This window comes from Diadema setosum, chromosome 20, assembly GCF_964275005.1.
Source record: "Diadema setosum chromosome 20, eeDiaSeto1, whole genome shotgun sequence".
Lineage (NCBI taxonomy): Eukaryota > Metazoa > Echinodermata > Echinoidea > Diadematoida > Diadematidae > Diadema > Diadema setosum.
This window is the reverse complement of record NC_092704.1, coordinates 5,314,966-5,341,478: the sequence shown is the minus strand read 5'-3', so window position 1 is coordinate 5,341,478 and position 26,513 is coordinate 5,314,966. Positions and strand designations below refer to the sequence as shown.

General features: G+C 38.5%; 1 protein-coding gene across 1 annotated transcript in view; it reads left to right on the top strand.

Moving 5' to 3' along the window:
• The window catches only part of LOC140243699 (integrin alpha pat-2-like), a 57,776-nt gene that overhangs the window by 18,999 nt on the left and 12,264 nt on the right, over positions 1-26,513 (top strand). The window contains exons 2-18 of the mRNA XM_072323360.1: positions 2,732-2,874; positions 4,471-4,577; positions 5,888-6,020; positions 7,527-7,588; positions 8,279-8,321; positions 10,071-10,169; positions 12,312-12,400; positions 17,046-17,155; positions 18,704-18,809; positions 20,022-20,127; positions 20,837-20,940; positions 21,405-21,495; positions 22,069-22,114; positions 22,757-22,864; positions 23,660-23,715; positions 24,388-24,539; positions 26,205-26,333. Of these exons, the coding sequence (XP_072179461.1) occupies positions 2,732-2,874; positions 4,471-4,577; positions 5,888-6,020; positions 7,527-7,588; positions 8,279-8,321; positions 10,071-10,169; positions 12,312-12,400; positions 17,046-17,155; positions 18,704-18,809; positions 20,022-20,127; positions 20,837-20,940; positions 21,405-21,495; positions 22,069-22,114; positions 22,757-22,864; positions 23,660-23,715; positions 24,388-24,539; positions 26,205-26,333 (1,684 nt within the window). The remainder of the gene's footprint in view (positions 1-2,731; positions 2,875-4,470; positions 4,578-5,887; positions 6,021-7,526; positions 7,589-8,278; positions 8,322-10,070; positions 10,170-12,311; positions 12,401-17,045; positions 17,156-18,703; positions 18,810-20,021; positions 20,128-20,836; positions 20,941-21,404; positions 21,496-22,068; positions 22,115-22,756; positions 22,865-23,659; positions 23,716-24,387; positions 24,540-26,204; positions 26,334-26,513) is intronic.

Below are 26,513 nucleotides of genomic sequence, written 5' to 3'. Positions count from 1 at the left end.
TTCCAGACGATTTTCATAATTTCACATCATGTAGTTCATAAATCGACAACTCCATGTATAGATTTGTGGAATTTATTGTGGTTCTTGAGCAGAGAAACAATACTTTGAAAAACCTTGAACAAATTACACTGAACAAGGATGATGACATAGGAGGTTCACATATTTCAGAAATGTAGCAGTATAATTCCATTGCAATACCGCTTGCTTGCGAGTTCACCTGTGTATAATATATGCATGCCTTCTTCTTTTGTTCTGCTTCCTTGAGCCCCAACTCATACATTCTTATGGTGACTCTGCCATGTCATCATCCTTGTTCATTGCAATTTGTTCTAAATTTTGAAAATATTCTTATTCTTCATCCCAATTATCACAAATTCTGAAACTCTGTCCTCATTATAACTAATTTATAGTTGTTCAAATGTAAAAATATAAAAATCATCCGGAGGTTTCCTTTAAGCGCGAGTCCCACCACTTTTGTAGTACTGATAGGTCGACTCAGAGCCTGCATTGCATTAAATCCAATCGTTCAGAGGTCCTTACTTCTGGTTATCTTGTACATAACGGAAGAAATTTTTGTTTCACACTCTCGTTAATGGCTGATGGGGAAAAGGATGTGAGTGCCCAGAACTGTTTCGATGTCAGCAGTTGGCAACTTCATAATACATGTATATAGAAGTTCAACATGGCAGAGATAACAGCGTCAAGTAGGCAGTGTACACAGAGTTCGTACTTTTATTGTACTTTATCTATTGAGCCTTCTATCAAGATTTGCACTAAGCAATAGCGCCAGAACTGGAGGGGGAGCTATAGACAGGAAGGCTACCCCTATTTTTTTCTCTTTTCCTCTTTCAGTGTAAATTCAAAGATATTGAACATGAATAATATTTCATGAAATTGCAAATAGAGTTTAAGCCAACTCCAGTCATTACAATTTCGGAACTCACGGAAAAGATTTGTGCAATGCATATTTAAAGCATGAAGAATACCATTCTCCTGTTTATTTCGAAAACCTATCGAAACTCGCCGAACTCGCCTGGGTATTTGTGAATGGACCCAGCAAGCAAAAGCTGCAGACTATGACCCATAGACTATGCACAGATTCAAAGGTGTAATTGTTTCCCTAGGTGAGAGTTGTATTGACATTTAGCCGGGATTGACGCCATACCGATGCAAAGTGAATCTTAAGCGTTTCTGTGTCATCTGAATGAGCTGCTTTAAAAACACCAACAGTAACGACAATCTATCAAGTATAAGGTAAAATTAAAAGTCTTTCATGCCCTTGCCCGCCCCGAACATTTTAAATGGCCAAACTCATTGTCAAGCATTCACTTGGCCTTGCTCTGAATGCATTCAGCCGCACGTCCGCGCCGGATAGCTTGCTGTTCATTTGCATTCACCATGTACGTTAGGCGGCTTCTCAAACTCGAAAATGCGATGGCCCTTGCATTCTAAAAACTTAAATATGCCTTTCCAGTGATGGTTTCGAACCTGGGCACTGGGATATTAGCATTCTGTGGCACCTTTTCTTCTGAAAAATATAAGCCTGATTCGAAGTAATGCAACCTCTTCTTATGTGCAATGAATGCACATAATGATATTTATTTTATAGCTATGACAAGTCGTCTGCTCCTGCTGGAGTGGTCCATTTTTTTTATTACGTCAGTAAAAACATCGCCCATTTTCCGGAATTCATCCGAAGAGCTTTCATTCCCGTAGACATCTTGTCAATTTTCTCCTTGTCTTGCATTTTGTCATTTCCAAAATTCTAGCATAAATACACCATAATTATAATTTGTGGGAAGTTGTGATTGGCTTTGAATTTCCACTTTAAAGAGAGAAAAAAAAATTCGAAAAACCTCTCTCCGAGAGTCCCGTCAAGAAATACTCCCATCAAAGCGGTGATGGGGTATACATTGTACATTGACCCTTGACCCCTCCCCCTTCCTTTTGGCCTGCATCTCCCTCCCAATCCTCAAAAGAAGAAGAAGAAGAAAACGTTCCGCATCAGGAGGACATGAAACAGATATTAGGAGGACAAAAGAAAGACGTAATGACATAATCGCTTAATCCATCCTTTCAAAATTGTATGTAGGTCTATAACTTGTATATAAAATCTCGTATAAGTCACTGCTTTGCCGAAAATTTAGCACCAAGTTTCCTCTGTTCATTAAGTGATATTGCGGAATTGTTCCATTTTCTATAGCTCACTTCTCGAAAGAAAGAAATTTAGCGAAGAGCTGTGCGCAAGCGCATCGTTGACATGTGACTCCATGACGTCATCACATTATTATTTCAATTGTGAATTAATGGACTGTGACAGACACCATTCTCAAAGAATGGAAAACACAAACTTTGAGATAATTATCATAGCCTGTATACATTTTTGACGTTTTGGAAAGAGATGTCCGTTTCACTCTATTCATCAGAATGAATTTTGACATGAAAAGGACAATCACTTTAATTTTTTTTTTCAAAGACGAGGATCGAAGAGCACATCAAACTGTAGTCATCCAACAAACAAACAAAAACAAACATACATACATAAAGACAAACAAATTAACAAATGGTTATAGTAACCAAAAGCACACTGGTTAACTCCTCATTAGTCATTCCTCTATACTTTACCCACCATTGTAGATTTTGACGGTGTAATATTCTCTTGTATCAAGTCATTCTTCAATCATTCGTTGTCACTGTTGACAACTCTTGACATCCCCCTATCTCCCTCTAGAATAATAGTTGGTGCTCCCAGGGCGGAATCCAGCGCTTTCAACCGGCTCGAGGTGTATCGAAGTGGAGCCATCTTCGATTGCCCGATCGACGTGGCATTGGACACGACACCAGAATGTCAGGAATTCGTCGTCGATAATGTTGGTATGACGGAGAGCTGTAATCTTCCACATTATTCCCAGTAGAATGTCAAATCAGTTGTTTTCTTATAGTCATTATATCAATAACGACTGCGCTGTAAAATGAGGAGTCATTTCATTTATAGGGTGTAATTCCAATACTTCACTGCAAAAAGTCCGGTGTTAAATATGAAACACCGAGCTGGTGTTAAATTTCCGGTGCTCATTCATGGTGTTAGATTAACACCTCCGGGTGTCATTTCAAAATATAAAATTGTTGTTTTTTTTTTTTTAATACTAGTAGTTTCTTAGGGACTGAAGTTCTTGTTAATTCTGAACAAGACGATGAAGAATTTTCCGATAAAGTACTTGATTTTTGAAAAAAAAGGTGTAAACACATTTACACCACAGTAACACCAGTTGGTGTGGTCTCCTATTGAAGCTGGACGGGTGTTATACCATTGAAATGAACACCACCAATATCAAATCAACACCATGCGGTGTCATTAATGAATTAACTCTAGCGCAGTGTCAAAAATATCACCAGCAACAGTGTCAAATTAATGATAATGATAATGATAATGAATAACATTTATATAGCGCCTAATACTGATGTTTCTAAGCGCATCAAATCGGGGAAAAATAATATATATAACGTAAAAACAAAATACAGCATTATGTACACCACGAAGTGCCAGGTGAACACTTTTTAACACTGTCACAATACATTTTCTACACCTGTGGGTGTGGTCTTTTATTGAAGCTTGATCGGTGTTAGATTTAACACCCATGATGTTAAATCTAACACCGATGTTTTTACAGTGTTGTTTTAACTGGTTGCAGTGAATAGAGAAACACACGCACACACACACACACACACACACACACACAAAGTCAAACCAGTTTCATAGTTACACATAAAATAGGACAGGTACAAAATGTATTTATTAATATACGCTATTATCATACATACATATACATTAATATAACTTTGTATCTTCATTTCTTTTAGGAATGGGATGGTATGTATAGTATACCTGTAAGTGACTTAACCGAATCATGTACAACTACGCAAGAAATTATCCTCAATGGTAGTTCATAATATTGTTGGTATGATAAAAACAACAACACCGCAGGCCTACTTCTTTTCAAACTGTTGACAACAATATTCGATAAATCAATTTTCCTACTTTTCATGTTGTTGTTGTTTTTTTTTTTAATACGCGACCAGAGAATGGAGTTCATAGCATTGATAGTGACATGTGATTAGTCTAAACCGTTCTATGTTTTCGATGCGGAAAATATATTTTAAAATAAACACATACACAGGCAAGAATTTACAGCATTGTGTTAATCATGGGACTGAATAACTGCGTTCTGAAAGAAGTAGAACTCAAGTATGCGCTTTTATCATGCTAGGAGTAGTACGAAAATTAAAATGTAAGGCTTACGTGATATTTTCTTTACATTTTCTTAATATGGCTGTCCCTCACGTAGTGTTGTAATCTTCCCATCCGGCCATAGCTGCACCAAAGCTTTAAAAATTCATAACTTTTGAATGGATTCAAGACAGTTTTCTCACACGATGATGCTGGTTCTCTGTTTTTCTGTACACCTCCAGGACACGAAACACTCCATAAGAACGGGCAAACCATTCAGGTGACGAACGCCTCGAGCCAGTGGTTGGGTTCGACAGTGCAAAGCGCCGGGAACGGGGGACCGATAGTGGTGCGTACATCAAGAGAAACAGAAATGACTAGAATGAATATGATATTTTGCTATAGTCTTAATAAAAAAAACCTTAATATTTCGTATGCAGTATCGAGAAATAGGGAATCAGGAGAGGTAATTAAAAGAAGAAAACTATTTAAAACTTGACCACATGCATAGATTTAGAGGACTAGTTGATAAAATTTCAAAACGTTTCAAGACTGTTCTCGAACCTGGCCTTGGTAATTTGAAGACAATTGAATGTTATGTGTAGGGTGATCAAGGGTGAACGCAAAGTGAGGGAGTTGGATAGAAATAAGGGTGGTAATTATCACCATCCCCTCTCATGAGCAAGAATTGAGATAATAGGTCTGGGAGTAGCACTTTCTGGTATATTTGTACTATACCAGGCCACAGCCTTTTCAAAGAAAAAAAAAATCCCGGTAAATTTCATATTTTTATAACTCCAATTCATGATTGTGAACTCAAATTCACACAGCCTACTCCAGCAAAAATATTCGGGCGTTCAAATTCAGAATCCGAGCGATCAACTTCATTTTATGGGAGCTATCATACTCCCTTTCCGCGTCAAAAGGGAAATCCAATAAGTTAAACTGATAAAAAGAGTAAAATCTTACGAGTTCAGCGGTAAAAATTTGACTACAATCGAATGAAAAATAAGGAAGTCACGAAATTTTGCTAATTTCCGCAAAACAGTTCGTGTACAGTGGATGAGAATATGCAAATGAGTGAGCTGACCATGTCATAACCTCAAAATTTTCCATTGATCGTGTACAAAAAATTACGCAAATTCAATGTTTCTGCCATTGAAGTCTGAAACATGATGTTATTCCAGGTTGAATAACTTCAGAATAGTGATCAGTTAGATCTGTCAGGATTTGAGCCTTTCGTTTGAATGAAAAACTGGAAATGTTAACATTTTATGTAAAAACTATATGGCAAGTTGTGAGGGTATGACAAGCTCACTTTGCTATTTGCATATTCATACTGAGGCTGTTCAAGAACTGTTTCCTCAAAAATTAACAAAACTTCAAAATGTCAAATAACCTCCTTATTTTTCATCCGATTTCAATCAAAATTTTACCATTGAACTCGTAATATTTTACTTTTTCTTACCAGACTAACTTACATTTGGAATGAATTTCCCCTTTAAAGGAAATTCACGCATGTGCGTTGAATTTTCAAAAGCGAACATATAGCTCTTACTTGTGCATTCAAAACAACTACATTTAAATAACAATCAGCCCAAAAGCAACAAAATATAACAAAGAGACTTTAACACTCTTCACGTGTGTTTGAATGGACAGGTTTGCAGACCATTGTACAAGAAGGTGAAAAACGTCGGAACTTCCAGGGAGGAGAGAACATACTTTGGCGGTTGTTTTGTGATCGGTGACGGCCTGTCTACTGTGACTCCTTTCGAGCCATGCAAACTGGAAAGTGAGTATAGGACATCATCGCTCTTACTTCCATTTTGTTTTCATTGTGTTTTTGTTAAGCAGAACACCCGAAGCCAAGCGATGGCAAAGCGAGAGAGGTTTATATAAAGAACTAGTGAAAATGAAATGATAATAAAAAAATCAAATAAAAAGTCAATTATGACTCGGGGTTGAAGAGATTTCCTTACAACAAGCTCCCACTAACCTTCGCTGCAATCCAGTCCTCAGTAGATATAAGAATAATGTAACTAATTACATGATTATGAATTAGATGATACAGTCGCGATCTCCCGCGGAGAAGCGGTCGTGTCATCATTGTCATTGCTTCTGTAAATTTCGTGACTCCGTATGGTAGATGATAGTTTTCATTCATTCATTCATTCATTCATTCATTCATTCATTCATTCATTCATTCATTCATTCATTCGTTCATTCGTTCATTCATTTATTCATTTTTTTTCCATTTCCAACAGAAACACATAGATATTTTACAGAAATTGAATACATAAATACATAGTTAGAAAAGGTGTCATTATTATCATATCATTGCATGGCATGGGAATTGACAATCTTACATGGCTCCGAAATATCTAGCCTCTCGACCGTTTCTCAGTGTTCAGTAAAAGTCTTTTAGTCTTAGAGGCCTATACTCAGAACCATCACAAGAAAAAAAAGTTGTGTAAAAATTACTCATGTACAAAGACCACCTCGTGATGAGATTAGTGGTGATGGACGTCCCAGTCAGGCTTTGAATAGCTTATGACGATCCGCTCCCAAATGTTCATGCCATATAAGTGACTATTTGATGTACAAACCTTATTATACTGTATAAGCTGTTATTTTCGCGTACAGCTATTTTCACGAATGAGGAGCTCACAGACATTTTTGCTGGATGTTGTTTTCGCGAATTGACATCGCCACTATCGTAACTGCACATACCCTCGTGCATTGTGACATTTTCGCGTGTTGATAAATTCGAGATCCAAGTGTGATTCGGTACAGCATCGACGTCCAACTGCACAAAACTTGAAAATAAGAATTAATCGAATACTCATTCTGTTAACAATTTATTGTACTTCTCCTTTTTATGATTAGATATTTGAATGATCTTGTAGGTATGGAATGTTTTGAGCTGTTTTTACGTCTGTGCATGACATTTCATAATTTGGTTAGAGTTATCAAACATACATTTATTTTCCTTAATGCCTTTATAACCAAGGCTAACATTTAGCCATATATGAAATATACACGAAGCAGTAGCACTCTGGTCTTATGTTACAACCATTATAACTGTATACAGTCTCACGGGAATCTTGAAAAATAATCATCATTGGCCTTAAATTATGATTATCATCTGACTTTGATAATTTGACAAACATCTAGCTGACGTCTCTCGACCAAGAAAAACAAGACGACTCCACGATTGTATGTTATGTTCTAACCTACTCGGTAAGTAACCAAAGTTCTGATCATTTATTCTCTTTTTTTCCCATTCATTTCCTTGCAGGAGCACTTGGCCACTTTTTGACGCATCGATGCGAGATAGGACTTAGTGCTGCCGTACGAGGGGTATGTTTGATCGATCCTCATTCTTACCAGAATGATATAAATAAAAAATAATGCAGAAACCAAGTTCATGCTGTCATTTTTTGCCCACAATTTTTTTGAGTTATTTGCCCTTTCTCAGGTGTTCTTGAAAAAAACTTGAAAAACACTTGAGAAAGGGTGAATCGCTCGAAAATTTGTGTGCCAAAATAAACTGTTGGTAATGACAGCATGAACTTGATTTCTGTGTAATTTATATATATATTTATATATTATATTATACATATATATATATATATATATATATATATATAATTATATACTAGTAATATACATTATAGTACAAATAGAAAAGAAATGAGTGTATATCTATGCATGTATGTACTCATTTGTTTACTATTTGTTTCTGATTTAGTGAGAGACCTTTGAGGATGTGACACCATCATCTCGACTATATTTCACACCTGAGTGTGATGGAATTCCGGCAAGACTTTGGAAAACACGAGGAACTTCGCAATTCCTTGACTTTGTTACTTTAAGTGGAATATTAATGAACTTTATTTTTTTCTGCTTCGTTGGATTTACTCTCTATAAATGCAAGCCAACTTGAACTCGTATCGGATTTCACTTTCATATTAAGCTGATTTATGTGCAGTGAAGTCAGATGTGCTCAGTTATTAAAATGTATCTCTTTTTTTCTTGCCTCCGTAACAGGATTACATTTTACACGGGGCACCCGGATCTCAAATATGGGAAGGTCAGTTGATGCAAGTTCGAGATCTAGATAAAACACCCTGTCATTATCTTTTTAAACGTGAAGAAGGTTATTCTCCTTTCAGAATTTAGTGGCCTCGTACTATAGCCATATCAAAATGTCCTTTGGAAACAGAGTTAAAACAGCTAGAGTTACAACAATGCTATGAACGTAATAACACGTAATAAAGAGCCAAGTTTAGCTTGGTACCGTATTCGTCGGCGGTAAGGCCGCAGCGCCGGATAAGCCGCATCTGGACTTAGGTGATGAAAAACAACAACAACAACAACAACAACAACAACAACAACAACAACAACAACAACAACGAAAATCTGAGGGGGTTTTTTGACCAAAACTTCATAATTTCTCCACATTTATAGCTGAGAAACCTTTGTTATTTCTCCATATTTCCATTAACTTTCTAACAATAACTGTTTGATTAAAGTAGTGTTTTTCGGTTGATGCAAACTTCGTGTCAGGATTTTATATGATATTTCTGTGTGTAGGACCCTACTGTGAAGAATGATTGAGCATGATTGTGTACGCTAACACACTATTCAATAGCCTAGTACCGCTGTGTCTTCATTCACACACACTAAGCTGAGTGTGTACGGGGTGACATAGGCGGTGTAGTGCAGAGTGTGCTAAGAGCCAAGTTGAGCTGAGTTGAGCCGAGATTGAATGGGTTGAAGTGTGGGGTATATACAGAGCAAGCGTGAGCTGGTTGTGTATACAGAGGAGCTAGTCAAAAGTGAGTAGACCTAGCAAGCTGGGTGCGTACTGGGGTGACATAGGCTGTCATGCAGAGTGTGCTGAGAGCCAGGTTGAGCTAGCTATATGTGCAGGTCTGATGAAACAGGTGTAGTGTTGAGTGTGCAGAGCAAGCTCACACCATTCATATGAAAATACCTGAGTCTTCATAACACAATTTGAAATTGTGAATAACTGAACAATAATGTAGGTAAGTTTATTTTTAACACAGAAAGTTTGAACCCAACATAAATCTTTAGGTTTCAATGTCTTTTATCTATTTCCACTAGTTCTTCAAATCTTATATTTTCTTATTTGAATATTCAAAAATAGGCATGTATATTCATGATAAAGAAACCAATGACGAACAGGTAGTGGACCAAATAAAAACGTTTTTTTTTTTTTTTTTTTTGAATGTTCATTATAGACGAAGTTGACGTGGCAGACCTAATAAAAACGTTTTGTGGACGTTTTTAAAGGACGAAGACGTAGCAGACATAATAAAAACGTTTTGTAACGTCCGGTGACGTTTTCAAAACGTTTTCCCCAAAACCTGTGTTTTGCGGTAAATGCGGTAAATGCGGTAAAAGTCCCAACTTCGAAGTTAGTATGTACGTTTTAAACACGTCCATTTTATACGAAGAAGTACGGAACCTCAAAAATAAAACGTTTAGGAAACGTTCTGAAAACGTTATGTGTTTACTTGGAAGTGGCTTGTAGTGTTGAGTGTGCAGAGCAAGCGCGAGCTGGTTGTGTACCTGTACAGGCCGGGGTGACATAGGCTGGACATAGTGCAGAGTGCGCACAGCCCAGTTTAGCTGGCTGTGTGCAGGGATGACGACACGAGCTGCAGTGTAGAGTGTACAGAGACAGGGTGAGCTGGTTGTATACCGAAGTGAATGGGTACCGCGGCTCAGTTTATTGAATCAGGTTTACTTCAAAGTATAAAACGTGACACGCTGCTTTTTCATCTTGTTTTGTATGGATTTTGTCTTCTTTCAGGGTCAACATGGTATACAACGAGCAACATCGATGAAAATTCACCATACTTCTACCTACCGCAAGGTCACAGGACTCAGTACACACGAGAGTTCTATTTCGGTTCGTATGACTAGTGCTCGAATGTTTATGCCGTGTTGTGAGCAGTGCTCGAGGAAATGGCGCCAATGAGAATATTATGATCCATAATTACAATCAAACACTCCATTGATGGAATTTAAGATAAAATTTCCATCAGCAATATACGCGACATCGACAGAGAGTTTGGAGTAATACAGTCAAAAGAATAGTGGGAGAAGCATTGATTGATAAAAGATATCAAAGGTGCCCTGAAATCCAAATGCATGTTGATTTGTGTTGATTTATGATACACTCGACATCACTTTTGCGGTAAAAGGAATATCTAGAAACATTCCATATATTTTCAACGATTTTTTCTTCTATTTTTCTTCAGATTACTTCGGAACGCCCACAAAAAATCCTTCCAAACCAATCAATATTTCGGTAATATTCTTGAGATGACCTCATCTGTCAATCATTGCTAAAGTACTGAAATGTTTAACAAAAGACATTAGAATGCACCTTCCTCTCGACTCAGCATAACTTGTATGTTTCTGTCATATTAATGTGACTAACAAAAGACATGGCGAGGGAACATGCAAGTTATGCTGAGTGGAGGGGAAGGTGCATTCCAATGTCTTTTGTTAAACATTTCAGTACTGTAGCACTGATTGACAGATGATGTCATCTCAAGAATATTAATATTGATTGGTTTGGAATGATTTTTTGTGGGCGTTCCCAAGTAATCTGAAGAAAAATAGAAGAAAAAATCGTTAAAAATATATGGAATGTTTCTAGATATTCGTTTTACCGCAAAAGTGATGTTGAGGGTATCATAAATCAACACAAATCAACATGCATTTGGATTTCAGGGCCCCTTTAAATCACACGAAGTGCTACCTAAACAATTATATTCATGCATTCGACACGTTACTGCACATGACATGATATCCGCATAGTTCAGAATGAATTACGAAACAAGCATGCAGTAGACCGATAGCTGTTTAGCATTTCACCAGGCGAAAGCAATTTACAAGAGTCTCTCATTTTCTTTTTCCTGCTTTCAAGGATTCATTTCCCTGACTTGCAAAACAAGATTATGTAGAATGACTAATTGTTGGATATCCCAGCGATTCTGCTTCAAAAACATTTCAGCTTAGGGTTGCTTTTGTGCAAGAGCCTAATCTTGACCACTGCCATTGCATTCCCCTGGAGAACATGATAATCCAAAGAGAAGCTTTTAAGAAAAACATCTGGAGCAATTATGACTGATGGAATACAAATGCCACAACCCGTATCTTATTATACCGTGATCAAATTTCCGTCACTTCACCATTTCCATACTGCAGAGCTCTTCGAATCAATTCTTATATTGCTTTCCTCTGGGTAAAATCCACCATGATTTTTAAACGGTAAAACAAGCAGACTCTTTGTTCTCTGACCTGATCGAAGTAAAGTTGATACCCCATTCAAATCAAAGAGCATAAAGAATTGATAGAAAAGAGTCCAATGCATTCAATACACTTCATGTCCAAGTGGATATTTTCGCGCCACTAATTTATCGCGCTTGTCCGGGTATTAAGGAAGAGTTTCACTCTGTTTTGAATTCCGCGAAATCAAGACATCACGCACAGGACATAAAGTATTATGGCAAGCAAAAATATTCGCGTGCTTTTATTTTCGCGCTAGTTTCTGGTTGCGCGAAATGCGCGAAAATTTCCACTTTTACAGGCTAACCGAGAAAAAGGAGTGCATACAGATCTCAACGAGCAGTATAGGGAATTTGTTTGTAAATAGACGTTTAGTGACATATACTTTCTTCCTCATTTGTCCGGTTTTACTCTCTTTGTTGCTTACTAGTGAATGACGACTGTTTTTTTTTTTTTACCCATTGAAAACATTGTCGTTGAAAACTAGTTGCCGTCCTTCTATTGTGGATTTGATGTGCTAGTGGTTATTGTATATATTCATGGATATCACAGTACATCAGTACACTTTAAAGAGATGGATAGTCAACAATATTATTAACTATCAGTTGTATCATCCCGGTGTTTGTTTGTTTGTTTGTGTGTGTGTGTGTGTGTGTGTGTGTGTGTATGTGTGTGTTTATCATTTCACTTTGAAATCATTTATTTAGCTTATTTCACTTTGTAGCTGATATATTTTGCATACTCCTCCTTGCAGGATATTCTGTCGCGTTCGGAAATTTCAAGGGAGATAGTGTTACTGAATTCGCCATTTCACAGCCTCGCTACAGACACGGCTACGGCAGAGTAAGTTTCGATTTGTTTAAGGGCTTGACTGAATATGATCGCCGCCATCTTCATTCCGAAGATACAAAGCTAATAACCATTATATTCCACATACTAAGAATCTTGCTGTAGGATTGGTCAAGAGCTGATCACGTGATAAAGCGTAGTTTTACCCATCACATCACCTAAGAAGAAAAGTTCGTTACACTCTATGATGATAGTCATTTTGTTTCGGTGATCTCTTAGTCCACACAGTCCTAACGCGTGATATAACTTACAATTTTGAGTACGCGCGAAATAAAAGTGCGTTGCACCCAGTTGCACCGTGGTCTATCATTTGACCTGGGTCAAGTGATAGACCACAGTGCAACGCACGGAGCACATTCGTTATTTTGTCATCTACGCGCATACGTCTAAAGTAAACTACGTAGCTTAAGCCCTGAGGATACCCTAAGACAGCTAAAACGGTTTCAAATGTAAATTAAATGGGAATATCTTGGACCCTATAGATGTGGAATATAAAGCAAATAATCAACTTTCAGTTTCAGGCAATGAGACAAACTATCACTTCCTCGGCGATCTGAATGTGTACGCTATCTTTCCTCAGCTGCGCTTCGGAAAGATAGCTACATTCAGATCGCCTCGGAAGTGATAGTTTGTCCCATCACCTTCACCAACGTTGATTATTTGCTTACTGTCGATCGATCTAAATTGTACTATCGCTGTTCCCGCAAACCGGTATTGTATGGATGGTACGACCGTGCGTATCGGAATACTAGTATATAGAGCAATATCGGCTATCTAATAAGCAAACTCTACTACTGCAAGTAGGTGGAACCGAATGAAGAGACGAAGATGGACAGTATTTTGACCATTTTTCTAATACCTACCATACGAACTGGTTTAATACAGACATTCCGAAAATGGCAGATGCGTATTAAAAGCACGAGCCCATGCAACAGCGCCCTCCCGAGTCCTGGGTCCGTTTTCCTTTAAAGCCAAAAATAGCAAAGGCGGACTCAGGAATTCCGTAAAGGGGAGGGGCGGAAAAAAAATCAGAAACAACTTCCGGGTTCAATCAGCTGGCAAGCCCCCCCCCCCCCCCCCCAAAAAAAAAAAAAGAAACAAAAACGAAAACAAAAAGCAAAACAAGACGGTCACTACCGGGTTTCGATTTTTTCTTTTTATTTCTTTTATCTAAAAGAAAAAATAATAGGGGACGCCTGGTGTGTCCTCCTGGATCTGCCACTGCATGATGTTCGTTTGCCAGCAGAACTGTCGATTATTGCTCTAAAATGTGTGAAATGACGCTGTAATAACACGTTAGGTAACGACGAAAATGTAAAATGTTAATTTTAGTGAATTTTATGTTGCAAGTTCAAATACATGTATGTAATCAAACGACTATACAGTCGATATTGTACGATCGAATTATTCTAAACGCTTGGATCTCAAAACACTCTAAATCCTGGCATAATAATCCTGGCAAATCACGTCAGTCTGGTGAGTTTCTTGGTAGACCCTTAACTATGTATTGGAAGTAAATTCCAAGTGATGGAAGATAAATTAATTTTGAGCCTTTCCAAGACGTATGTTTTGGTTAAAATGTTGACCGTGATCAAGCTTGACTTGAGCCCGCAAACTCTCACAACGGACACATCTGAAGACAACGTACGTACACACACACACACACACACACACACACGTACACACACACAAATCCAATATGATATACGTTACGAGCCTGTCCAATATAATGTCTCAGTTTAGTAGGCCTGTTACGATGATATCCTCCTTCCTTCATTCTAATTTTCACTGTCTTGTATTAGTGTAATCAGTGGCGTAACTACGGGGGGGCATGGGGGGGGGGGCACGTGCCCCCCCAATCCGCTGGTAAAAAAAAAAGAAAAAAAAGAAGAAAAAAAGAAAAAAAAAACCCTACCAAAATGGTAATTTAAGGGTTAGTAAACTGCTTTTGAAATCGACATGAAAGGATGATCAAGAAAAAAGATATTTTTCTAAGATTTCTTTTAACCATAAAGAGGTATTATAGTGAAACATTGTTCAAAAAGCCCGGAGACGATAAAAGATTGTGATTCAGTGTGATTCCTGGTTGTCATTTTGAATACAAGCAGGATGTGCGCAGTGTACTCAGAACATCGGAATGGCAAAAAGAGTCGCTGCAATGTTGCGCAATGTGATGTTTGATAGGTTGTACACATTTTGCTATCAAAGCTTGATCATTGATTTTTGCAGTGTTGCTTTACATACTAGTCTATATTAAAATGCCTTGCATTGCCAATAATAAGACTTGACCTTAGCTATTTCCTAACTTTTCCATCTATATGAAACACACACACTCACAAACACAAACAAATTAGGGGATGCTCTATATAAAGTGCAGATTTTAGACATCCTTCTCCCGCTTGGTCACTTCGACGCCCCCTCGCTGGTCATACCTCCCCCAATCATGAACATAAACCGACACCCTTGACTACCAGTGGCGGATCCAGGGGGAGCACCGGGCGCCCCCTCCCTCCAAAGCGAAAAAACATATATGTAACTACAAACGACAGTTTTTGGACTGTAAAATGTCAAAATTTTCAAGCTCGCTCGCTTCGCTCGCTCGCATTTTTGTTATGCAATTCTCCTGATGCTGCTGTCAGTAATTGTCAGTAATTGCCAGCAGCTGCGCCCGGTGCGTCCCCTCCCCTTAATTTCCAAAGCGAAAAAATATACAATGTATACAAACGGCAGTTTGGGGACTGTAAAATGTCAAAATTTTCAAGCTCGCTCGCTCGCATTTAATCGTTATGCAATTCTCTTGATGTTGCTGTAAGTAATTGCCAGCAGTTGCGCCCGGTGCGCCCCCTCCCCTTAATTTCCAAAGCGAAAAAAATATAGCTACAAACGGCAGTTTAGGGACTGTAAAATGTCAAAATTTTCAAGCTCGCTCGCTTCGCTCGCTCGCATTTACTAAGTAACCGTTATGCAATTCTCCTGATGTTGCTGTCAGTAATTGCCAGCAGTTGTGCCCGGTGCGCCCAGGCCCTCTCCTTAATTTCCAAAGCGAAAAAATATAGCTAAAAACGGCAGTTTTGGGACTGTAAAATGTCAAAATTTTCAAGCTCACTCAGCTTCGCTCGCTCGCATTTAATCGCTATGCAATTCTCCTGATGTTGCTGTCAGTAATTGCCAGCAGTTGCGCCCGGTGCGTTGGCTCCCCTAAATTTCCAAAGCGAAAAAATATAGCTAAAAACGGCAGTTTTGGGACTGTAAAATGTCAAAATTTTCAAGCTCGCTCGCTTCGCTCGCTCGCATTTAATCGTTATGCAATTCTCCTGATGTTGCTGTCAGTAATTGCCAGCAGTTGCGCCCGATGCGCCCCCTCCCCTTAATTTCCAAAGCGAAAAAATATAGCTACAAACGGCAGTTTGGGGAACATGAAATGTCAAAATTTTCAAGCTCGCTCGCTTCGCTCGCTCGCATTTAACCGTTATATGCCATTCTCCTGATATTACTGCCAGTAATTGCCAGCAGTTGCACCCGGTGCGCCCCCCCCCCCCTGAATTTCCAAAGCGAAAAATATAGCTACAAACGGCAGTTTGGGGACTGTAAAATGTCAAAATTTTCAAGCTCGCTCGCTTCGCTCGCTCGCATTTAATCGTTATGCCATTCTCGTGATGTTACTGCCAGCAACTGCCAGTAGTTGCGCCCGGTGCAACCCCCTTAATTTCCAAAGCAAATATATACATACATATAGCTACAAACGGCAGTTTGGGGACTTTAAATGTCAAAATTTTCAAGCTCGCTCGCTCCGCTCGCTTGCATTTAATTGTTACGTTATGCAATTCTGATGTTGCTGCCATGAGGTGCCCCCCCAATGTCTTGACCCACGGTACGCCACTGAGTGTAATTTTCACTTTCTTGTATGAAGTAGTGTAAAGAAAGACCCTGGATTTTGCTGGACATGATGTGATGTTGTGAGACTTTCAGCGTCAATCTTATCGGTTTAGGTATTCGGAATGCATTTAACCACATTGCTACATGTCAAAACAAATTTTATTTGTTTTTCTATGTGCAATCTGCCATTCATCAATACCGTATGGCTTACGACCTGAATTTCTGGAGAAATGATAAATCAAAGGAAATCGCAATTGATTTTTATGCCATGTGCAATACTTCTTTCAGAACTCGTTTCACGTACATATTAGATGATGCGAAGACATCAATATTTCGAACGCGATACCGCATAAACATTACGGAGGAGTTCCAAACACAACACAGACACAACACAAACCGTTGCGGCCATGGGTCTAAAACATGGGATCTCATGGTTGATGATTCGGGATCTTCGGTACCGAGAGTCAACAGCTTCTCATAAGAATCTATATAGGGGACTGAAGTTATTCAAAGTTTGATAATCCGTTAATTTGCTTCGTATAGATATTGGCCCAACTGCGTTTTCAATTTTCCTTGACAATTTCTGTCACATTGATATGTGCTGTTGTTGCTGAAGTTGTCGTCATATTTCATAGTCTTGAGACAGAGGAAAGACATCATGTTATATTGTGTCAGTGGATTGTATAAGTAGACATAATCTCCATAAAGAGCCGGATTTTTTTCTATCGTTTTAACTTTTTTTCTTCTTTTCGGTTCTTACCAGGTGTTGCTATACGACGGAAGTTTCGTGCAATATTTGGTGATTTCGCAAGATTCAAACTTGGGAACTTATTTTGGTCACGCAATGGCAGTCTCGGACCTGAACAATGACGGGTAGGTGTCTATAGGTCAAGTTCGACTCTAAGTGCATTCAAATGTATGCATTAATTATGCAGAGGTATTCAAATCATCTGGTCCTACCAGATACATTACGGTGCATTTCTTTACTCTACTTTAGGATAAAAAAGACCCTATGAACTTTTTTTTTTGTTTCATTAAAAGGAGGTTCACTAAAAGTTTTATTTTTGTGTGTAAGCCAATTAAAAGTGAAAGTGGTAATAAAGGCAAATGCGTCATTACGCCATCTTGATTTTGAATATAAACGTGTAAGGGACCAAGGCAGTATTGTGTCAAAACTGAACTCTTTTGTGCGTGTTCAATTTTGATAAGATTTTCTCGTTGAATTGCCGATTGTGTCCAATTCCTTATGGTCATCCTCGAGGTATGCTCATTCACTTCGATAAGAATACTAATTAGTAACTATAATACCAAAGATATATCAATGGTCAAATGCTCAATTTGCCAACAACTCGAGATGAATGGGTATGCCCCTCTTAAAAGCAGCAAACTAATCTAGAAAAATTGTTGTCATGCTACATGCGAAAGATATTCATCAACCAAAGTCTATATGTCTTAGTGTTGATGTGTGTGCAAACACAATAAGCCAGTTCGCAGTTCCACTTTAAATTTCCCGGGATAAGCATCTGTGATGTCATGATTATTCGTGTAACGTTTATAATACTGTTTGCCAGCACATATTTTATGCACGTGACGCAATTAAGTGGTATTTGACCATACCATCAGCAATAGAAAGAGATTGTTAATACATTTAAGGCAAAATAATGAAATGGATGCTTTCCCAGGTCTTAACTGAGGGATCATTCTGCTCACCTGGTCTGCGCAAGTACATTCTTTGTTTGAACAGGCAGGATTGATGAATCTAAATTGTTACGCAAAGCTGAAATGCGTTATGTCACTCTGAAAACGTGTGTACCCCTAACCGACTGAGAGAAAAAGATTTGTACAATTCGTTCCGAGGTGTCATGTGTTAACTCCGAACTGGCAATACTGCGTTTCATCGTGTTTCTGGCGGCCACGGCAGTCACGTTTTTGGCCACCGTGGACAAAACGTAATGGAAGTGACACAACGCGGTGCGACGGGATAGGCAGACGTGACAGACCGCGATTGCCGTGGATGCCGTGTCAGATTGCTAATGAGAAACTTGAGGCCGTAATAAAACGGAGTGAACGCAACAAAAAGAGACAGCACGTTACAGGCCGTAACAAAACTTGGAGACGGTCCGTAGTGGGACGCGACGGAAAGTATATTGTGTAGTCTAACCTGGCCAGATGCCGTGAGAACGGCGTCCGACAACTACATGCTCACCGGAGCGAGGACGGGAACGAACAAGACTAATACGGAAAGGAAAAACAGGAGAATGTCCCATCTATCCACGGCGTTCTACATTATGGGCATATGGGGCTGTCATGGCCGCTGGGAACACGGTGTAAACGTAACATTATTCATTAGTGTTTTTAATCTTGGATCTGTTATCATTAACGTTTTTTTTTTTTTTATCACCACCTTTCATTCCATGTCAGTTTCGAAGACTTGATAATAAGCGCCCCGCTTTACACCGATCGAGAAAGGAATGTTGCTAATGGCTGGGAAGTTGGCAAGGTCTATATCTACTATAATGATCAACAGGTATGTGCATATGCCCATAACAAAATTTTTCCTTTTTTTTTCTTCTTCGATTTGATGGCTGCTGGGGTGCTCGACACGCTTAGGGGGTATGATAAATAATGGCTGCATACATTACCATAAAGAGAACCATCTTTCTGCTGAAGTATTAACAAACTGAGTGTGAGTTTTCTTCAATTTGTCTCCCTCTACGAATAAAATTTAAAAGATCGCCGCTGCAGATTCATAATTTAATAAACATTACTGCTGATCTATAATCTAACAAATGTAAGGATCTTACAAATTTCATTTGTAGAAGGAGACAAATTGAAGAAGACTCTCACCTTAGCCTTCACCCCTCTACTTAATAATATTTTGCTTTTATTAACGAACTATTTTAAGTAATGCAGAGGTTTATTGTCAGGACACAGGGTGACAGAACATGAACCACAGTTAACAGTATGTATTTCTTCCGTCACTTGAGCAGAACCTTTCATATTATGCCACTTTTCTCGAGATTGGTGTGCTCTTATAATATCGTTATACATCTTGTGTTGTGCGAATGCATGGCAAGGGGTATCAGTAGAATGAGAGTATTTACTTTTTGAGAATCTGTCATATCTTTATACGGATTGATTATGCATCCTGACCCATTAAAAGGGATGGCTAGTAGCTGATCAGTGGGAATCAGTGGGAATGTTTGTGGATGATTGTTGCGATCCCTGTGGGATTGATTTAAGAGTACATTATATATCTATTGTTGTGTGAAAATTATTTGCTTCAGAATGGTCTCATATTCAAGTAATGTGCAGTTTAATGTTTCCAGGTTAGCATGCCTGTACAGTGACGGGGCGATCGTTTACGATCATACTCTAGTCGTCATGACGGATAAATAAAATCATCATCGCAAAATCGAAATTTCTTTTGTCAAAACAGAAACAAAGACAAAGAAATTCTTGTTACCTACCTCTGTCAGTGGTTTTGCTGTTGTCCGCCAAATTTGAAACAGAGGTTTTTGTTTTGTTTCTTTAACAAAGGGTGTTTATGACGTTCCGACAAATTCCCAGCATCAATTCGAGGGAGTTTTTAATTGGCCAGCATTAAAAAAGATATCCAAACCAAAATTTCATTCTGAATATAGTACTATTTTTAGTACGTTGTCACCTATATAAGCATGATGTGTTAGGTTGGGGCTGTCACACACTCACATTTAGATTTGATTGCATCTAACTGCAGGGAGGATTCACAGATAACCTCGGCAGCGCTGTTGGGAACGGCGAAGGATGTCGATATGGGTACTCGCTGGCAGCGATAGGGGATATCAACCAGGATGGCTTTAACGGTATAATTATAAAACAACAAATTCTGGTAGTACTCGCTTATTATATGGGTGGTAGATTAGCGATGCTTTTGTTGTTGTTGTTGTTGTTTTAGTATTGTGTGTAAAATATGTCTCATATTACGTTTCGTATGACCTGAAATCAGTCTAAACATATCTGCCAATTACCATTCTATCTATCTATCTATCATGTATTTCTGCATCTACAGGTATGATTGTATATGTCTCCCTTCCTTTCTCTCTGCCTATCTCTCTTTTATAATATATATATATATACATATATACAAGTGAGATAGAGAGGGAAGTGGTGAAATTACATTATTACATCTTGCATTATTACATATACATTAATGTAGACATGTATTGCTTCATATGCCTATTATGAAAGTTGTATTCTAAAGCTACAGAGATTTGACCTGCCATGTACGAGTGATAGTTTCTTTAGTTTAAAAGTTATTTTTATCACCATCCATCAGCCTCTGTAAACTCTTACATCCATAATATAAGATTAATCAAGTGCCTGTTTTTTTTTTTCTTCTTAAAATAGAAAGACCAATATAGGCGCTGTCATACTGGCAAAAGATCGCGAAGACTTCGCGATGTTAAACTTCTTCCCGACCTTTTCCCAGTCTGACCGCGCCTTATGTCGGGCTATATGTTTTTGTGCTATCTGTTACATTCATTTTTGTTCTCTTCTGTTTTTGCGTTCAAGATCTAGCGGTGGGGGCGCCTTTCTGTGGAGGCGGTGAGAATGGCAAGGTCTTCATTTACCATGGCAACGGACGGAACAGTCCCATCGAACTCTCACCAAAACAAGTATAGTGCCGTAGGCCCTACTTCAATTTCCGTTTGTTTCAAACCCTTCTTACCTATAATTCTCTCATTAGGAAAGAAAACTGAAATGCACTGGCGGTAGAGTTTGAATTTTTCTCCATTTTGTTTGTTCTACATTGAATTTTGGTACAAAAGCGTGGTTCCGGGCATGGTTTTATAGTCCGTGGTCATTTAGGAAGTATGTACATTGATTAAGAGCGTGCAATCGTGTTACAGAAGCTGATACGTCTGTCAACTAAAGCAATTCAAATCAAATAAAAAACTCCGTGGGATTGGCATCTATAGCGTTTTGAAATTACAGTGGAAAATTAATACTTATGATAAAAGAAGCACGAATCGTGCCAGCTGCCAAGCCTTTAATAACGTTCAGTACTTTCGAAATCTAATCAGCATTGAGATGGACTTTTAGTTCTATGTTTTTGTAATTAACGGTTCTCTCCTTTAAGATCCTCAGTCCTTCAACGATCAACACACCGCTGACGTATTTTGGATTCGCCCTGTCTGGGGGTCTTGACGTGGATGAGAACACATATCCAGGTAAAGAGAACAGAGTGACCCAATGTTAGAGTGCAGAGGTAATTGTAAGTGGGAATGGAACATTAGCACTTAACAATACCACGGAAGTGCTCAAAGGTCCTGTCTACCATTGGGACCCGTGATTTAAAAAAAAAATGTTAGAGATATTTACCTTTGATGCATACAATGTGTAGGTCAGTTGTATCACAAAACTTCCTACCATATAGAAATTTAAACACTTTTATCAGTTTATTATAACTATTGTTCACATTTTGTATATTTAACAGCACCTACTTAACAGTCCTGTTCTCATTAAAATGTTTACTTTGGTTGTTTCTAGCCCTAACTCACATTTTAGAACTACTTTAATGCACTAATGCTGGGTTTTTGTTTCATCTGCAAATGTAAATAATGCCACTGAGTCCGACTAGATTGTGTAGCCCACATCATGCATAGTTAATGGCTTGCTGCTTTCTGAAGGATTTACGTACTGAATCTGATTGCTTCATTTAGAAATGTCACAGAAAGTTCTAATGAAATCAAAAGACACTCTTTTACAATTTTTTTATTGTTTTCTTGTTCTTTCCTCTAAAGATATTGCTGTTGGAGCCCATGAGTCACAAAGCGTGATTCTCTTTCGGTAAGCTTTGGAAACGTGACGTGTGATTGTAAAGCTATAAGAGATATTGAAAACAAAAGTTGTTACCGTGCGTGGCTGGTTTCTTAGAGATTTGTTAACAATGTACATTAAATGTATTTTGGATATTCGTAATAATGCGCTTGAAAGTCTAGTGGAAAAGCAATAACTGAAACATGATAAATGCACGCAGTTGACACCTCAGGTAGAACGACGCGATTTTTTGTGTCATGCATTACTAACTCATTAGAAATGTAATTATTGAAACTTATCGATATGAGCGTTTTGACGCACCGCAAAGAGACTAAATAAGATATTTCCCCCTTATCTCAACAATGGATACATTTCTTTGTACAGTTTCATCGGATATTGATTTGTTGTAATGTTTTGTAGAATTGTGTACATGTGAGGGTTTAATCAGGGAGGTGAGAAGAAACGTCACCTCCCTGGTTTAATGTAATTATGTGTGCATGGTTGGCGTTGGTGTGTTCATGAATGCTTGTGTGCGTGTGTGTAGGTGTGTGTATTAGTGTTTGTTGTTGCGAATTAAAATAAAACTATTAAATTGGATACACGGGGATAGTTTGGGGAGGAATACACATTCTTCTCATTTAACAAAACAACAACAATCTTCTTACTTCACAGGACAAGGCCAGTCGTACTTCCCGTAGGAGAAATATCCTTTTCCCCACAATCGCTGAACCTGTATGTCAAGAACGTGACTACTGAGGACGCCAATAGCGGACTGACAGTGTAATGGATATCATTTTGTATTTTTTCTGAAATATTTATTTGTTTTCCTTCAAATGATGCGACAAATCAATAACAGAGCCGACTATTACAATAGCTTTTTTTTTTTTTTTTACAGTATGATATCATTTCACCGCATTTTCTGCAATATTTCATTAAACACGTCATTATACGTAAAGTTTCTCGAGCTTAATTTCACAACAAAAACAGTGACGATAAGAACAAAACAAAACATAAACACACCTAATTCCGAATTTACAAAAAAAAAAAAGAGGGAAAAACGGATTTCGCAAGGCTGCTCTAGACTGCTTCCTCACACGTCCCACACATTCACCTACTGGTATGTCTTTCTGTCTGTCTGTCTCTATATATAAAATTATGTTTTATACTCTGATTATAATGAGGATGCATTATCCAAATCATATCGTGGTACTCATTTGATAAATGTTATCAAAATATCCGTGTATATCTTTTCTTGGTAACCAAATGCTTCTTAAATGATCGATTGTGGAAATTTACGTCTTCGTGAAAGCATCGTTTTGATAATTGCACTATGTATAGCGTACGTAAATGTGTAATATGCTAACTGTCATGCGTTCACGTTCTGGCTATTAACAGGTCCCTCTTTTACAATCTGTGGTGTCGCTTTATGTAGACGGATCAAACGTACAATATACAAAATCAATTTTTCTCTCTTTCTCTTCTTTCTTTAGAACAACAACAACAAAATCATTTTCCTTGATGCTGCCATGCCAATTAAGTCACTGATGTCTACATATGCTTTTATTCCTGATCCAGGTTCGACGTTGTTGTGTCCATAACGTGCAACGGGGAGGAATTGAAAAGCGCAATAGGTAATAATAGGAGATAATAATTTGCACTTTTAAAATATGTCAGTGATACCCTGCCACCAAACTGCAATATAAATGCAACACACTGTCTTTTCTTCTGCACGTTTTACACCTATAGACAATTTAAGATGAATCACATTGTAGGCCCTTTACAGTCAACGTATTTGAAGACTCTGAACCGCAACGAGAGGTACGTCCCTACTCGTTTTGAACCCTGCTCTTATACCCTCTCGTACAATATATCAAATCCACTTTGTATGTCTCTTTGTAATCAAGACTACTAGAAAAGGGCCTAAATGACTTGAATAATCTTCAGGGGCAGCGAAGTGATTCTAACGACCAAACTTTCGGGAATTAAGCGCAAATGTTCTTATTTTTTGAAAGGCTGTATTGACAATGGAATGCAGAAATAATCTGAACTGAACTTAGCTGAAACGAGGTGCATTATAGAGAGGCTACCTTTATTTGTTATTACTTGTTCTGGAGTTTATTGTCATCACAACAAGTGCGCTAACCCTTCTCACAAGTCATTTGCACTGGCTTAGCAAATCGGAGCAACCTGATTGAAGCTCTGATTACTTTCAACCACTATTCCCCCAACCCCCTCTCTCTCATTGGTCTCTCTATCTCTCCCTTTTTGTCGAGACTGGTCTTTTTTTAATGGATTTTCGACAGAATTTTCCTACACACTCCAGCTCGATGCTGTTCATCAAGTCGTAAACCGCCGAGCAGCCTTCCTTTTGACTAGTCAGTCTTCTCTTGAAGAAACCATCACCATTTCTGCTGGTCAAAATGAAACCAACTTAGCGCATGAGGCTTATATTTCGGTAAGTGTTCTTCTGCGTCATAATGCTGTTTTCAGAACACTTATCTGCATTATCAAGAGTCTATACCAAAGGTTCGGAGACTCGGATGTTTAGCGATTTCCTTTTTTTTTTTTTTTTTTTTTTTTTTTTCAAACACGTGATTTATGTTAAAGTTGTAATTTCTGTTTAGTAGGCTCGTAGAATCTTCATGTCATCAGATGTCCGCATAGTTATAGCTTCATGGTCATAAAAAAACCCAGTGATAACTAGCAATACAATTTACGAAGACTTTCCCCTCTTGCGCTAATTTCCACTTCCCGGGGTTCGTTTCAATAATGAAAATGCTAATTGCTAGTGTAGTATGCGATGTTATATTAGGGAGCTTTAGATTATGACGCGCGGACGTTTGAGACGACGAGTGCGCTGGACGTTCTCCTCTCGATCTCCCCTGCGTCGTGCTTAAAAGTAGCTTTAGATTACGCTGGGACGCAACGTATAAAAAATAAAATGGCGCCCCCATATGATCGGTGCATGAAGTAGTTCTCTACGTTGCAAATGGTGCGGACGTAAAAACAGCCCAGTACGCGTAGTGAAAAACTCAGGCGACGCAAGCTAAAAATAGATCGACTTGACGGGTGCTTCTGCGCATGCTCAGAACATGTTTTTGTTTTGTTTTGTTCTGTTTTTTTTTTTTTTTTTTTGCCTCTGAACGTCCGCGCGTCAAAATCTAAAGCTCCATAATGTCCGGTAAACGTATGTGTTTAAAAATCAACCCAGAACTATTGCATAATTGAAACAAGCTGACTAGTGGTAGTTTGACTCGAGTAGTCCCTGTAAAGAAATGAACTTTCATCGCCATGGGAAATTTGTGCGACCAACACTTGTCTTCGAAGGATATAGAGGAGAAGAAGGCAGTAACATCTATTTACAAACTTTACAAACAATGTAGACCTATGCATAATTGACACTGCGTGAGTCCATACGAAGCCTCTTGTTTCCATTTCCCTTCTAATGTAACATTGATCATTATCCATCACGAGTTGAGGCACAAAGGCACAAGTAAGCGTCTTACAAGTTATAATTACAGCGTAAATATACTCTTAGTTTAAAGAAGATAAATTAAGCACGTAATGTCCAAAAATAATACCGAACAATGTTCAAGCATTCATTGTAAGTTAGTTGACGATTCATCATCTCGCCGCACTTTTGCGCTCGGATCATGCGGAATCCATGCTTTGAACCGCCTCCTCGCCGCGCAGCAGCAGCAGCGCAGGGCTGATTCTTCCATGGCGTGATGTCACAACTTGGGTACCCCAAACTCCGCCGTCAGATCGGGTTCTGGCGTTCTTTATAGGGTGCCGAAATACCACTTCTTTTTCTTTTTAGATAAGTAGTTTTCACGTTCTGAAACTCATTGTCCCTTCAGGTGTAAACTTTCTAAGATTAGAAATGTGTAAGTTGATTACCTTCCCTCTGAATGTCAAGCCAAATCCGTAGAGTGTTCGTCCCTGCCTCTTCAGTGCGTAGAAGACGTCCATGGCAGTAACATTCTGAAACTTATGATTACTTGGATTCCTACATGCAGGCTTAAACTTTCTAAGATACTTATTATGTGTAAATCACCGTATATGTGAATGTCAAGCCATTTTCCCCCTGGGTACAATGGCTTTAAACGTGTCTTTGCAGCCAACGATTACCGACAAGCAAACCCCGATCTCTGTTTCCCTGGAATTTCAACTTCTCGACAACGACCAGTCAACCAGCGTCATGACGCCGGTTATGTCCGACACCACTCGAACCCATGTCGTCAACTCGGTAAGACGTAACCTGTCCATTAATACTATTGTTTCTGCAGGTGTTTCACAACTGCTGGACTTTCTCAGTACGGTATACTTAAAGGGAAAGCCCGTCCTGATACTGTGTTCCTATACATGAAAACAGAAAGGTAGAAGCAGGTCAGAGAAAGTTTTGAGTACAAATCAGTCACACAAGAAC